The sequence below is a fragment of the Vanessa tameamea genome, chromosome 28, assembly GCF_037043105.1.
Source record: "Vanessa tameamea isolate UH-Manoa-2023 chromosome 28, ilVanTame1 primary haplotype, whole genome shotgun sequence".
NCBI lineage: Eukaryota > Metazoa > Arthropoda > Insecta > Lepidoptera > Nymphalidae > Vanessa > Vanessa tameamea.
In genome coordinates, this window is record NC_087336.1 from 731030 (window position 1) to 746063 (window position 15034).

Consider the following 15034-nt stretch of genomic DNA (forward strand, 5'->3'; position numbering starts at 1 on the left):
CAACAACCCTGATATATACATTATACACTATAGACAGTTCTTGATCGTCACTATTTCTCTCAACTACTTATATCCACTTAAATTTTACTACCAAACTTCCTATAACATATATATATCCAACAGCTACAATACCTCATTCGAACAACGTATTCTAATCGATGATTCGAATCATAGACCACAATTATATAAAGTTAATAGATAAGTATTACAGAAAAAAAAATTGTCGCGTACGAATAATTTTACATATACTGCACGCCACCCCGCTTCCACACAATTACAAAGGTATTTAAACAAATATGACTTCTATAATTTAAGTACGAAGGTTCAATTTTCAGTGAAATAATATTAATGCTTTGTACCTATTTATAAATAGTCCGTCATGCATAAAACAGGGGGCGCCCGCGCACCCTAACTTGTTGATTTTCTGTCCCTTTCGAACGAGCGAGGGTGGAAGGAGACGATAAGGGTACTCACAGATTAAACGTTTTTATTTTAGCATTCCATTTTTGAATTTAATGTCGATTATTCCATATCGAATATTATATCACAGTGTAAAACAAAAAAAAAACTGCTATTAATTTAAATAATTATAATATCGAATATGAAGATCAACCGTTTCCACACGTACATATATTTTAGAAATTATATTTGACTACAAAAAAAAATAATAATTAGAAAACACCATCTCCGATGTTGTAACTTAGATATCCTGATGTAAAACATATCAACGAGCGTTTAAATCCCATACAACAATTCAAGGCGATTTAAACGCTACACGTGTAACTAGCCTTATATTACAAGTACGAACCTTCCGTCTCGCTCTGGCCGTGCGACTTACTCACGTTATTACTGTTACATTGGATACAGGATTTTTAATTTCTATATTATTAATAATAAGATTTTACGTCACGAAAAGGATTTAAACCAAAATATACTTTATTCGAGTGGGCTGAACAAGCAAATTTTTTTACAGTAACAATAGTATTAGGGTATGATTATTTTATCATAAACTTAACGTCAGTTCGGAATTGAGCTTGTACGAGCGGTCAGTTGAGATTAAACGCTTCAACGAGACGCTTTGTTACCTCTGACTTTACCGATACACGACAAGTAATTGAGTAAGTACTGTCACTGTACAAAATAGTACATAGGTTACTTGTTATATGAAAAAAATTACCAAGCACTTGCACCCCCTTTCCCCGTAACCGCGGTTGAAGCTTCGGGCGAAATTTTGTTGTATAAAAATGCGAAAATACGTTTGTTTATTACTCGAACCGATCATCACAAAATTGGGCATACACATAGTCGAGTGTACAGGAATGTACATAGGGTACATATCGGTACCCCTTCTCCCTGAAAAATGGTCTAATTTCATTCATAAAAGAAAGGACGCAAATTTAAATTAAACTGTGAACTCGAACTGATTTATTAAATAAATTATAATTCTTAAACCAAAACAATGAGAAACGTAACATTATTAATCCCTATTAAAATTATAAATGAGAATGTAACTCTGTCTGTTTGTCTGTTGCTCTCTCAAAACCAAATCACTGAACCGAATTTGATGTAATTAGGTATGAAGCAATCTTGAACTCCAAGGAAGGACATGGAGTACTTTTACAAGTCTAACAGCTGACGATCAGCCTTTAAAACGCGGACAAACTAGCCGGCAACAACTAGTAACAAAATACGACCTCCGTGGTCGAGTAGTGTGTACACAGGTTTTCATGGGTACGCCATTCTGAGGTCCCGGGTTCGATTCCCGGCCGAGTCGATGTATGACGAAAAAGTTCATTACTTTTCTATGTTGTCTTGGGTCTGGGTGTTTGTGGTGCCGTCGTTACTTCTGATGTCCATAACACAAGTTCTTTACCTACTTACATTGGGATCAAAGTAATGTATGTGATGTTGTCCAATATTTATTTATTGTTATTGTTACCATATATCGATACAATCGTTAGATTACATTTAGATAGATTATTTCGCGAGTACTCATTACACAACTAAACTTTAGTCATGCTATTACAAAAAACATCCAAAACTCAAAGTAATGAATGAGTTCGTTTTCATTTTCACAACCGGGTCACTATCCTCGTATGGTCAAAGGCCCCAACAGCTGTTGATTCGACGACAAAACATGCGCGTGAGTCGATTAGTGCAACGACACATCAAGCTTGATTGAAGATTTATTTTTATACATAAAAATTTAACACTTGATTCGCATCGAAATTTAAATTTTAAACATACAAAAATATCCGAACTTTTAAAATATACGTATCAAATCCAATCAAATCAACATATATACTTTATTATTCATGAAACCCACCCATTGGGAAGTTAGATTCTACCTAGACGAACCGTCAAGAAACTAAATACTTACTCTTTTCCGAGAATCAGTTATATAGATTATCAAATACTGTTGGAGATTTCTTAAGTTAAGAGTTGGGTTATGATGACGGTTGCTACATAAGCGGCTGAATACCAGCGCCTCGCCATCCACCGACTACGTTCTGAGCCGAGGTGCGATCTCATAGGGGACACCCTCAGGACGAACGTCACTCTCGAGCCCAAAAGGGTTCACCTTAAGGCAGAGTCTTAGCACTCGCCAAAACGTTCGGTGACGCTGTAAAGGCCAGTAGGGCCAACAGCAATACACAAATCCAGATAAAAAAGCGCCTCGCCCCTATTCTGTTGGCGTCCGTCGGGCGAGATAGACGTGTGTCGTAATTTAAGTTTTGTCATATTTTATAAATTGTTATTTGTTTTAATTTTGAAAGAATTTGTCTCATTTAATTCCAAATAATTATTTAAGTAATTATAAATTTTAGTTTTAGGTTATAAATTGTACTTTTTAAAAAAAAATTAAAACCGCTTCTGATTTCTAATAATACAATAATTTAATTGTTACATATTCAATCAACGAATACTAACTCCATACTCTGCTATCATCTACGTAAACGATTATCGAGTAATACGCATTATTAATTAAAATGTAATTGAAATTTATTAATTGTTTATTGTTGTGAAATTGTTTTGTTTGTGTTAGGTAGTCAATATATATCTTATATGTTTCCAAACACTTATCCAAATAAACTTTCATCCGATGTATCTCATCATTCAACCGCCAAGCAACAATTTTTAGTAACGTTGTGTTTAGGTTTGAAAGGAGTGAGCCAGTGTAACTACAGCCACAAGGAACAGAACATCTCTATTATAAGTCAGTAGGGCATTGGCGATGTAAGGGATGGTGACAATTCGTATATCGTATTTATCTATAGGCGGTATTGACCACTCAAGAGACTCACCTGCGATCTAGCTACAAATTAAATAAAAAAAAAAAACTACTTTGTCTTCTCAAAAGTATAGAAAAAATATCAACGCGTCAATTTTATTATATTATAACATAAACTGCCTTAAATTACGGAAACATAAAAAATCATTTTCATTGAACAATTCATGTTTACAGACCCTACAAGTTTTCAAGTAAATTTTCTTAAAGACATCTTGAGAAATATTTGTCCTGTACCATCACATACAAACATATCAATATTATCATTGTTTCAAAAACCTCATAACATCTTAAAAACGTACTCACTCACGGTACGAAAATGATCCACCAAATGTGGCGCGACCATTACACGGAGCGTATAACATTTGCAGGATACGAAAGCCTTAATATTTTCTGCCGTTATATATTTAAATTTAATTACATAATTTCGTATCAAGGCGAAAGGTTTATATCGTTTAGTGTGTAACTTACTTTTTAGTACAAATTATGCATACATATTATTTATAAAAATGAATGTTGGTATGTCCGTTTGAGGCAAATAGATGTCGAAGTTTGATCGACGACCATAAGTTTTGTTTAAACACCGATAGACCGACTTGAAAATAGGCCTGATGGTAAATGCACCACTGTCCCATAGACTTTTGAAATTCTAACCATTTCATACATCACCAATGCGCCAGCCACCTTGGGAACTGATGTTGATGTCACGTCCCTTTTGGTCAAGTTACACGGACTCACTAAAAACCGAAACATAAAGTACTAAGTATTGCTGACAGGTGAGCTCTAGTGAATTCAATATCAATCACGACCATTTTCATAGTACATACCTACTTTTTTTAAAGATACACTCAAATTCAAATTCCTTTATTCAATATGGAAGCATTTGGTACACAAAGTTTACCTGAGAAGAACCTGCGAAAGAAACTCAGCGGGTCTTTTTTATGTCAAATTTATAGGTGGCCGACGAGCAAATAGGCCACTTGATGATGTATGTGGTCACCATCGCCCATAGACGATGGTGCTGTAAGAAATATTAACCTTGGGAAGTAAGATGTTATGTCTCTTGTGCCCGTTAACACTGGCTCACTCACCCTTCGAACCGGAACACAACAATACTGAGTACTGCTGTTTGGCGGTAATCGGAATATCTGATGCGTGGGTGGTACCTACCCAGACCAAAAAATTATTTCCACCATACTTACACACCTGTTTAGCGTATTCAAAGCGACTGTCGTCCAATAAATATTGAAATGTAATTAGGGATTCGTTTAGATTAGATTAGGGATCCTTATCGTTAGCTCAGTTGATTCCTGTGTAGAAAGTGGACACGCTACTCGTTTCGTGAACGAGTTAATGAGATAACCGAAGCAGAATACACAAATCTAAATACACTACACACGACGGATCCACGTAATCGAGTCGTCGCCCGAACTTCGCTCGAGTTTCATGTTCTATGTCTTTCCTTGGAATTTGAGCTTACTTCACATTGAATCTTATTAAATTCGATTCAATGGTTCGACCGTGAAAAAGCAACAGATAGACAGACAGAGTTGCTTTCGCATTTATAAATATTAGTGTAAATTGAAGAGTGAATGGTAATAGTTGTTAGTTTGTTCTTAGAGAATAATCTCAAGAAGTAATTACACAATTTAAAAAAAAATCCGTGACAGATAGATACATCATTCATTCAGTATATCAAAATCAATAATGATTATCACTGATCCTATCAAAGTGACCGATTTCACTGTGAATACACATAATATTGTTATAAATATAATGTGAAGCAACAGTGAGTATTCCTACTTTGTTAGAAACAACACGAAAGGAATCTCTAGCTCCAATTTTATAAATATGTCTATTGTGTAGGTATCATATAATTTCCTTTATCAATAAATTGCACTCGTGCGAAGCCGGGGGGGTCACTCGTATAAAATATACTTAGGGCAGAATACAACGGTCTTGGTTACCATCAGAATAATAGTCTAAGAGCCAGTGATCGGCAGACTTACGGTATAGTAGCAAACTCCATATTACTGCCAGGTATACTGCTTCACCAGCTGGTGGTGGGTAAATGGAGGTTCACTATTCCCATCGAGGGTTCCTTTGACTGCGCCAAGGAGTCGAAAAGCATAAAAATTGACTTTCAAAACGTGATCGCAACATGTCTGCCATTTTGATATCTTAAAATATATTAGAAAAAATATAGAAAAAATTAATGGCAGACACTTATTCCGGTTCCTAATATATTTTTTATAATTTCAAAGGTACCTAAACTTGATACAAATTTACGTTAGTTCAGCAAAGCCTATATTTATATATAATATTAATACTATTATTGCATACATATATTATATTTACAAAAGCATAGGTCGGTTCTAAGATGCAGGCAGACCACATAATAGTTTCTATTATATTTCTATACACCGTAAGTCTGCCGATCACTGGCTCTTAGACTATATGAATATTGATCAAAAGACACTTTCCAAGGTCTCTAGTATTAATATAAGTTGTTATTAATTAACTATACACGACCTTACATCCAATTAAAATAGGACAATCCGGTCCTGAACTAAGCCATGGCGCCCCTCGACCACCGGTTCCCATGGTCTCTGTAGTTTCACCGTCGCACGCGCACCTGCTACGGCCCGCCAATCGCGAGCGAGTCCGACTCGCTTGACACGTGGTAGGAATGGCAGGAGATTGTGAGGTTATGATGATTATTACGGACTAGTGGGTAGATAGAGAAGTGTAGAAGAAGAAGACGTGCTGCGCCGACCCCGAGTAAAATTGGGATAAGGGATGAAACAACTTTGACATTACATTCAATCAAATCAATCAATCAAAATATACTTTGTTCAAGTAGGCTTTTACAAACACTTTTGAATCGTCATTTAACAAACTATTTAAAGTAAAGCTACCACCGGTTCGGAATGTAGATTCTACCGAGAAGAACCGGCAAGAAACTCAGTAGTTACTCTTTTTCAACATCTAATAATACACTCATATTAGTTAAATACAATTATATATGTATGTTATGTCTCCTGCCTGGAAGTCAACAAGCATTAACTCCACGCTTTTTTATCATCTATATAATCTCGTATCGAATAATATGCCTTCTTTACCAGTATATTTTTTACAAATGACTTGAATCTATGAAACGGCAAAGTTAAAAATGTCTGCGGAATTTTATTATAGAAGCGGATACCTTGCCCTTATGACGATTCAAAAGTGCTTGTAAAAGCCTACTTGAACAAAGTGTATCTTGATTCGATTTGATAGATCAATAACATTAATCGCATGTACAAAGTCGTCACAACTGACCGGTTATCTAAAACAACGTCTTCCGATATCCTATAAACAATAAATAAATATTGGACAACATCACATACATTACTCTGACCCCAATGTAAGTAGCTAAAGCACTTGTGTTATGGAAAATCAGAAGTAACGACGGTACCACAAACACCCAGACCCAAGACTTTTTCTACATCGACTCGGCCGGGAATCGAACCCGAGACCTCGGAGTCGCGTACCCATGAAAACCGGTGTACACACTACTCGACCACGGAGGTCGTCAATAAATCGTTTTATACAATATAAACGCTGAAGAATTAGCTATCTGATTCGACACACACCCTTAAAAGTCACAACGAATCCTAAAACAACGGAATAAGGTTCGAAATCGTACGGATATCGATACGTGCAATGGACGAGATGTTTTGTTTCGTAATAATATATTCAAAGTGCGGACAGATAGATCACGTCGACGTGATACTATACGTACTGTATATAGTTCAATAGTTTTAATATTAGTTACGCATTTTAGTAGATATGGACGAAATGACGAACGCATATTTACTTCTATAAACCCAGGTTGGTGGGTTCAATGTGTGGGTTGACGGTAGGAACATTGGAGTATGGAATAAGTCACCGTCGCTAAGGAATATGGAAGTATTTTTGATGATGGCAAGTGGTCACTACCGTCCAGTCATTGGGGCTGTTAGAAATATTAACTATTCCCATACGTCATCAACCTTTGGGGCTAAGATGTTATGACCTTTATACGTCTAGATGCACTGTCTATTAACGATTCAAACCGAAACACAACAATACTAATTGCAGTTCCGCGGTAGAATATCTGATGAGTGGGTGGCACCTACCCAGACAAGCACAAAAGAGCAACCACCAACTTAGAGATCTAATATTATTACATTAGTTAGTTTGAATCATTTATAATGCTTTAGCCACTTACATTGGGATCAGAGTAATGCATGTGATGTTGTTCAATATTTATTTATTTATAATTCAAAGCGAAACGTAGGAATAGATAAGTAACGGTATTTTTTAACACGATTCGAAGTAGCGTGCCGAGATATGTTCCAAACCTTATTGTGAACTGGAAGCGTTTGCCCAACAGTGGGACAATTATAGGCATACGTAACATACATAATAAGGTTGTTTGGAAGATATCGTCTCCTTATTAGTTTAGTAAGTTTGAAGTTTCATTTACCGTGACGTTATCGCGTTCAAACGGACAGACAGATTTATATATAAATTCCTGGATCTGGCCAATAATAAATAATCTAGATTATATGGGTGGTTATGTTTCTTACGATGCCAATGTCTACAGGCAGTATCGCTTTGAGTGGGAGTGAGTGTTAGAACGAGTGGGAAGTATAGCCAAGGCCCTACCACCCGATAAGAGGTCAATACATCCAAACTTACCATTTTGTATTAGTAATCTAGTGCTTTTTTTAACATTACGAAATTTAATAGTATTATATGTTGAAAATATTTTTAAAACAAGAGATAAAAAAGTAATGGTCAAGAATGGTAACATCTACATACGGTACATTTACCACACAGATGAAAAAAAAAACATGATACCAAGAACATTATCTTATTTCAAATAGAGAACGACTTAAAAATACGGACACGTTAAAATATACATCAAGTTAGAAAACAGCCAAATACTACATTAAAACCTAAAGCAACAAATTAAAAAAAAAGCAAAACGATAACTAGTAGATCACACAGAACACAACAACAGATACAATATTGTGCAACAATGACGGAATAATCCTGCAAATTAAAAACGAAACAAAGAAAAAAAACCACATCAAGTGCAAAGGAAACACAACAAAAGTGACACAAAAACAAGTGCTAGCTGCCACAACGCTCACCCATTGTGGTGGCACGTCCGCGTGCTGGTGGTGCTGGTGGTGACTGTGCCGTCGGTCCGGTTGCTGGTGGCCGTTGGCGGCCGCGCACGACGTCGCCGCCACGCCATACTGGCGCGAGAAATGTTTTATGAGATCGTGGGGCTACGATGAAGCTACAATAATACAATACAGATCTATTTGTGAATGTATTGTATCGCTAATTATTCTAAATTTGTGACTGTATTCAATTTATTTGTAAATTATTAATGACTGATGTCTTTACATACAAAACGACTTCGTAAATTTTTGAAACAAAAAGTTTGGGTCACCTTTTCGAAGAATCTTCGATATTTAAATTCGGAATATAAGTACGTAATTGTAACGATTTTGACGCAAAAACGTTTCAACTCTGCCACGTAACCTGATTTTACGGTTCAATTATTACTTACGAACGATTAGAAAGAGTCGAACCCACAAAACATTCGCTGTAAGGAAATACATTCGACTTCCCTAATCCATCATTATGACAACTTTGCTTGTAACAAAAGAAATATGAAAGAGATAGATATATTTATATACGTGTGACTGACACACGGAGATTAGCTTAACATAATACTATTGTATAGGCTTACTATACTAATAAACGGGTAGAGGCTTTTTTGTAATCTTAACTTTTCAACAAATATACTATAAAATTTATACCGAAAGATGGCGCGCGTTTAAATACACCACGTATTTAATAATTATTACATATGTAGCTGTACGGATAAACAGGCCATCTGATGGTAAGTGGTCACCACCGCACATAGTCATTATCACTAAAAGAAATATTAAACATTCCTTACATTAGGTGGTGGTGCACCACCTAATTTGGGAGCTAAAGCTAAGATGTTATGTCCCTTGTGCCTGTAGTTGCACTGGCGTCAAACCGGAACGCAACAATATTAAGTACTGTTTGGCTGTAGAATAGGCTGATGACTGGGTGGTACCTATCCAGACGTACTTGCACAAAGCCCTACAAGCAAGTACCTTTGCAGTTTCACTCGTTTCAAAGTACTTCAAGACTATTTACGTGTTAAGCGTGAATTTCATGTTCTAGTGTGAGGACCTTTTTTCTGTGGGACTCACCGTTGGCGGGAACGCCTGGAGCGCCCAAGCTCAGCGGAATACCCACTAAAATACCATCAGTACTCTCCGACAGCCCCCTCCGTCTCTTCAGGGGGGGCATCACGGGATCGCTTGCGCGTACTAACGTGACGAGTATACGTCGACTTTGAATGGATGTGCTTTTAATATATTTAGTCCTTGGTTCGCAGGCGGACCAGTTCCAATAATAATATGAGCAGCCTACACTATACCTTTATAAGCCGCTAGTGTGTTTGGTATTTAATCATTTTTTTTATAATAACTAAGACGAGCCAGTTGTCAAATAAAGAATCAACTACTTGAATAATTAAGTTACTCTGACTAATATCATAAATGCGATAGTCTGAATTGCTGGATGTTTGTGTAAATGTACCTAACAACTATGTAGACATCTACTCCCCCTCATGTAGACAAAGCTGCGGGCGGAACTACTCATCTATAACATATTCAAAGACAAAACGATTTCTTTTTCTTCTCTATTTGTTTAGCGATTGTCTATTTTTCATAGCTCCTGATATTGTGTTTGAGTAATATATTGTAAATAAAACAAAATAAAGAAAGATAAAAAATGTTTACAATTATAAAACGTATAAAAAAATAAAAAATAAAGAATCCCGACAAATAAAAATAAACAAAGTATATACTACTTAACCTACGAAAAAAAAAACGCAACGAAAAAGGGAAGAAGATATAAAAAAAGAAATTTGATAAGCAAGGATTGTAATCTTGTCCTAAATTGGTGCAACATTCAGCTTCCAAGTTGGGTTCCATAAACCTTTAATAATTTTCAATAGTACTGGTATGCTGATTTATAATTAACTTCAAATCTTACATTATGATTAAGTTCGAATTTCGAACAATGGACTAGTGAACTAGCATGATAAACTCATCTTTGATATCCACTGAGTCCACTGACTGACGTCTTCTATTGGTGAATCGATTACTAAACGAACATTCAGACATTCCTCTTACGTTTTGTAACACTATTTAAAGTTCTTCATTTACTACAGCCTATTCCAATGGAGGTAAGAAAAAAGATAAACAAACCTTAGATTTACGTATATCATGCGATTTGCTAATAACTCAGCTATATTGTGCACTACGAGAGTTTATGATTAATATATCTTTATTTATAGTATTTCACTTAACTACTTATTTCCACTTTAACTTCCAAAATTCCGATAACAGCTTCGTTGATGTTCAAAACGCCATCTTTTCGCAAATCCATAGTGAATATCATAGATTAATCAAGCTCTCGACCAATGATATCGCGTCAATTTGCAGTCAAATGTTGTTTATTTGTTTTTTTTTTTCCTGTTTTGGTTGGAATACAGTTTAGTAGTAATACATTAGGACAAAAGTCCCTTGAGCTCTATCGCATCAGTTTAACGACGATCCTTGCGACACGCGTCCATCGATATACTTTTATTTTTACAAAATAAACTTCATAGCATCGAAAGCATTTTCATTTCGGTACGTCGAACTTCAACAAGACGAAAAACTTTACAAATCGAATTTTTCGTTTCGATATATCGAAGATTTGCTTTACAGACTATTAAAGGCGATATAAAAATGATTACTAGGATATAGGAACATTAAAAAAAACATATGGAGCCGAGATGATTCAGTGGCTACACTGACGTGAATTTTAACTGACGATTGCGGGAACAAACCTCTGAATTTTTACGTGCTTAATAGTTTATTTCTAGTCGGAAAATATATTTCTCATGAGTGGATACTTAGTAGGAAGTATCCCCACTAATGAGAAAGCTACTCCAATACCATCAGCATTAGACGAGCGGTTGGAAGGCCCTGAGTCAGCGTAATTACAGTTCCTAAGGTTTTCGGCGTGTTGGCGATGTAAGGAACGCTTGTCTATGGGCGGTGGTGGTCCGCATATCTATATCATAATAAAAATGGAGTAGTAACCTATAAAAAATTTAATTAGAGTGACTTCAACAATAATAAAAAAAAATACCAAAAAAACAAAAACGATGGAACTAAATTATTTCGTATAAAAAAAAAAACATTTACTTATTCGTATAATATGTATATACATATATATAGAAATGCTTTATACGTGCGTATTGTACGTCTGTACGTGTATATGGCACAAGTATTAGCCACTCGGCTGAGCGCGTCTTCAGTTTTATAGTCAGAGTAATGTCTTTGAACTGTCGCCGACAAAAGTGGTTACGTCTTCTAACAGTGCCATGAAGACTTAATATTTAGTTATTTTCCTAGACACCTCTTGATCCTTATCATATTAAACCACTAGCTAAATCTGCGGTTTTATCCTCGCGAAGTTTACAAAACACATACTTCCAACACCCGTTTCCACCCCCTTTCTTTTTTTTTTTTATGTTTTTGGTTGGTGGACGAGCAAATGGGCCACCTGATGGTAAGTGGTCACCACCACCCATAGACAAAGGCGTAAGAAATATTAACCATTCCTTACATCACCTATGCGCCACCAACCCTGGGAACTAAGATATTATGTCCCTTGTGCCTGTGATTACACTGGCTCACTCACCCTTCTAACCGGAACACGACAATACAGAGTACTGTTATTTGGCGGTAGAATATCTGATGAGTGGGTGGTACCTACCCAGACGGGCTTGCACAAAGCCCTACCACCAAGTAAACTTTACAGGTCGTATAATCCGTTCTTAGCGAATGTCTACACCTTATACGAAACCTACCTGCCCAATTTCAAGTTTGTAGGTGTTATATTTTCTGAGTGAGTGAGTTTCGTGATTAATCAGTGAGTAATGTCCTATCCCACAAATTTTTATTTCGAATCGTTTAAATACATTTCATAGATTTGTAAATTTAAATCATTTGTAAAAAATACATTAATAAAAAAAGCATAATATTCAATACAAGATTGTATACATGATATAAAAGCGTGGAGTTAATACTCGATGACTTCCAAGCATGATATGTTGTATACATGTATGATTGTATTTAAGTAACATAGCTTTGTATTTTAAATGTAGGAAAAGAGTAACTACTGAATTTCTAGCCGAGCTTCTCGGTAGTTTTGGCCGTCCAATAGTCAATAAGACAAAGAATTTTATGTCTATAGGATATATAAAGTTGAACAGTTTGTTTAAGCGCACTCATATGAGGAACATGTGTGTGTCTCATTCAAATATATTTTTTTTGCATTAGATAGATATGATAACTATGGACTACATAACATAACTCTACCCATGGAGGTGGAGCTATGACGTTAAACTTAACTAATGTATTAAATACGAAAGAATATATATTTTTTGATTATTTAATGTCTAAAGTACTCAACCCCCGATCGTGAAGTTTCATACACATCGACAGGACACAGAACAACACATAGGATACCTTACACTCCCCTTTCCCTCTTACACTAGACTCAGACCAGTTATTATATAAAATCCTCGTATTAAAAATAATGGACCACGACCCATAAACTGCACCTTGAAATTTGCCCAGGATCACGAAAGGGTTTAGGGTGAGACCCTTGCCAAAATTTTGACAGCTATCTAAATCGGTTTTCTTTCGACTGACATTTTAAGGCTTATACTTCCTAATTTTTTAAATACAATTATGTCAAAAATATTATGTGTATAATCTCATTAATTTTACATCTACATATGTACATATTAAGCTTAGTAATATACCATTGATTGAATATTTTTCATAAGGCAAGTAACTATGAATTCACAAACAGGCTAGAATCAATTTTTCTTACGAGCAATTTTGTATCGTAATTTTTCTTTAATCGTATTAAATGTAACAGTGATTATAGATTTCCGTTCCAGTTCCAGCTTGGCATCAGGTGGCCCATTTGCCAGTCCACATAACTATATGTCATTAAAATTATACCAGTGTTAAGTCAAACATTTCGGGTTCAAACCCAGGCAGGCACCACTGAATTTTCATGTTTTTAATTTGTGTTTATAATTCATCTCGTGCTCGGCGGTGAAGGAAAACATCGTGAGGAAACCTGCATGTGTCTAATTTCAACGAAATTCTGCCACATGTGTATTCCACCACCCGCCGCATTGGAGCAGCGTGGTGGAATATGCTCCAAAAACCTTCTCCTCAAAAGGGAGAGGAGGCGTTAGCCCGGCAGTGGGAAATTTATAGGCTATTAATTTAAGCCAAACATCCTGTACGGCGTCCACGTTAAAGTCTGATCGACTCATTATTAATACACTTTATTAAATATCACTTGATATTAAAAGTTATATCGAACCAAACCAACTAAACCCGCAATTACAGACTTAAACGTACAATTAATAGTAATCTACTTACAATTATAAAACGCTTTTCCGGTCGAATGTACACGGTTAGAGAACCCGTGAATTAAAGACAAGACGGTCCCCCATCCCTTGAATGGGGGACTAGGGGTGGGGGGGGGTGAGATAAATAGGACAATTTGGTACAGTTACGTACCTGCCCCGCGTATTTACTCGGATATTTTCATAGAATCGTTTTAGACTATTGTTTTTCCTTATTAGATTAGAGGATACTGTTTTTAATTAGTTTCGTAATAAACGAACTCTATAATACCTACGTTAAAAGTCGTGGGGTGCATTCTCAAATAGTATATCAAGTTCTGGGTAGATACAACTTACTAATCATGAACATCGTATTCTACCGGCAAGCAAATAAATCATTATATATACAAGCGACCCGTCCAGACTTCGCACGGGTAGGATAAAGGTTTTCAGAAAATGTTTATATTGAATGATTTTTTTTGGGGTCTTGATGAAAAACAATTCAAAAAAGATTTATCATTGTTTCATGCGTGGTTTAGGCATGCATTTTATATAGCCGGAGAGTTTGAGGTTTGAACGATGTAACGCAATGAAAGTTTAACAGAGTATCGCGTACTTTTAGTGGACCAACTCCATCGGTGGTCAACACCATTCCTTGCATCGCCAATGCGCCACCAACCTTGAAAACTAAGATTTAATTTACCCCGTGCCTGTGGCTACACTGGCCTTACTGGACTTTCAAACCAAATCGAATCAAATCAATTTTATTCAAGTAAACTTCACAATGAAGCGTTTTTGAATCGTCGTTATTAAAATACTACCACTGTTTCGGAAAGCAGCCTCCAGCGAGAAGGAACAGCAAGAAACTCGCATAGTTGATCTATTCAAATAAACAGATTTACAATGCTTACGTTTTACAATTTTACAATAATTAGTGTCCTCTGATGGAACCCGAGCCTAAATCCAGGCGTTTTGTTCTAAAAAAAAACCGAAACTCAACATTACTAAATATTACTGCATAATATTAACACGTGTATTCCACCAACGCATTGGAGCAGCGTGGTGGAATAAGATCCTAACCTTCTCCTTGAAAGGGAGAGATCGTTGCTTAGGTGATCTAGACTTTATTAATATGTACTGGATGGATGATATAACATTTGTATAAAACAATT

At 36.0% G+C, this 15034-nt stretch overlaps 1 protein-coding gene across 2 annotated transcripts in view; it reads right to left on the bottom strand.

The window, feature by feature from the left end:
* The window catches only part of Da (daughterless), a 127235-nt gene that overhangs the window by 69130 nt on the left and 43071 nt on the right, over window positions 1-15034 (bottom strand). The window contains exon 3 of one of the 2 annotated variants that reach the window (XM_064219531.1): window positions 8473-8580. The exons of the other annotated variant lie outside the window; for it this stretch is intronic. Coding sequence (XP_064075601.1) covers window positions 8473-8580 — 108 coding nt within the window. The remainder of the gene's footprint in view (window positions 1-8472; window positions 8581-15034) is intronic. 2 annotated transcript variants of the gene reach the window in all.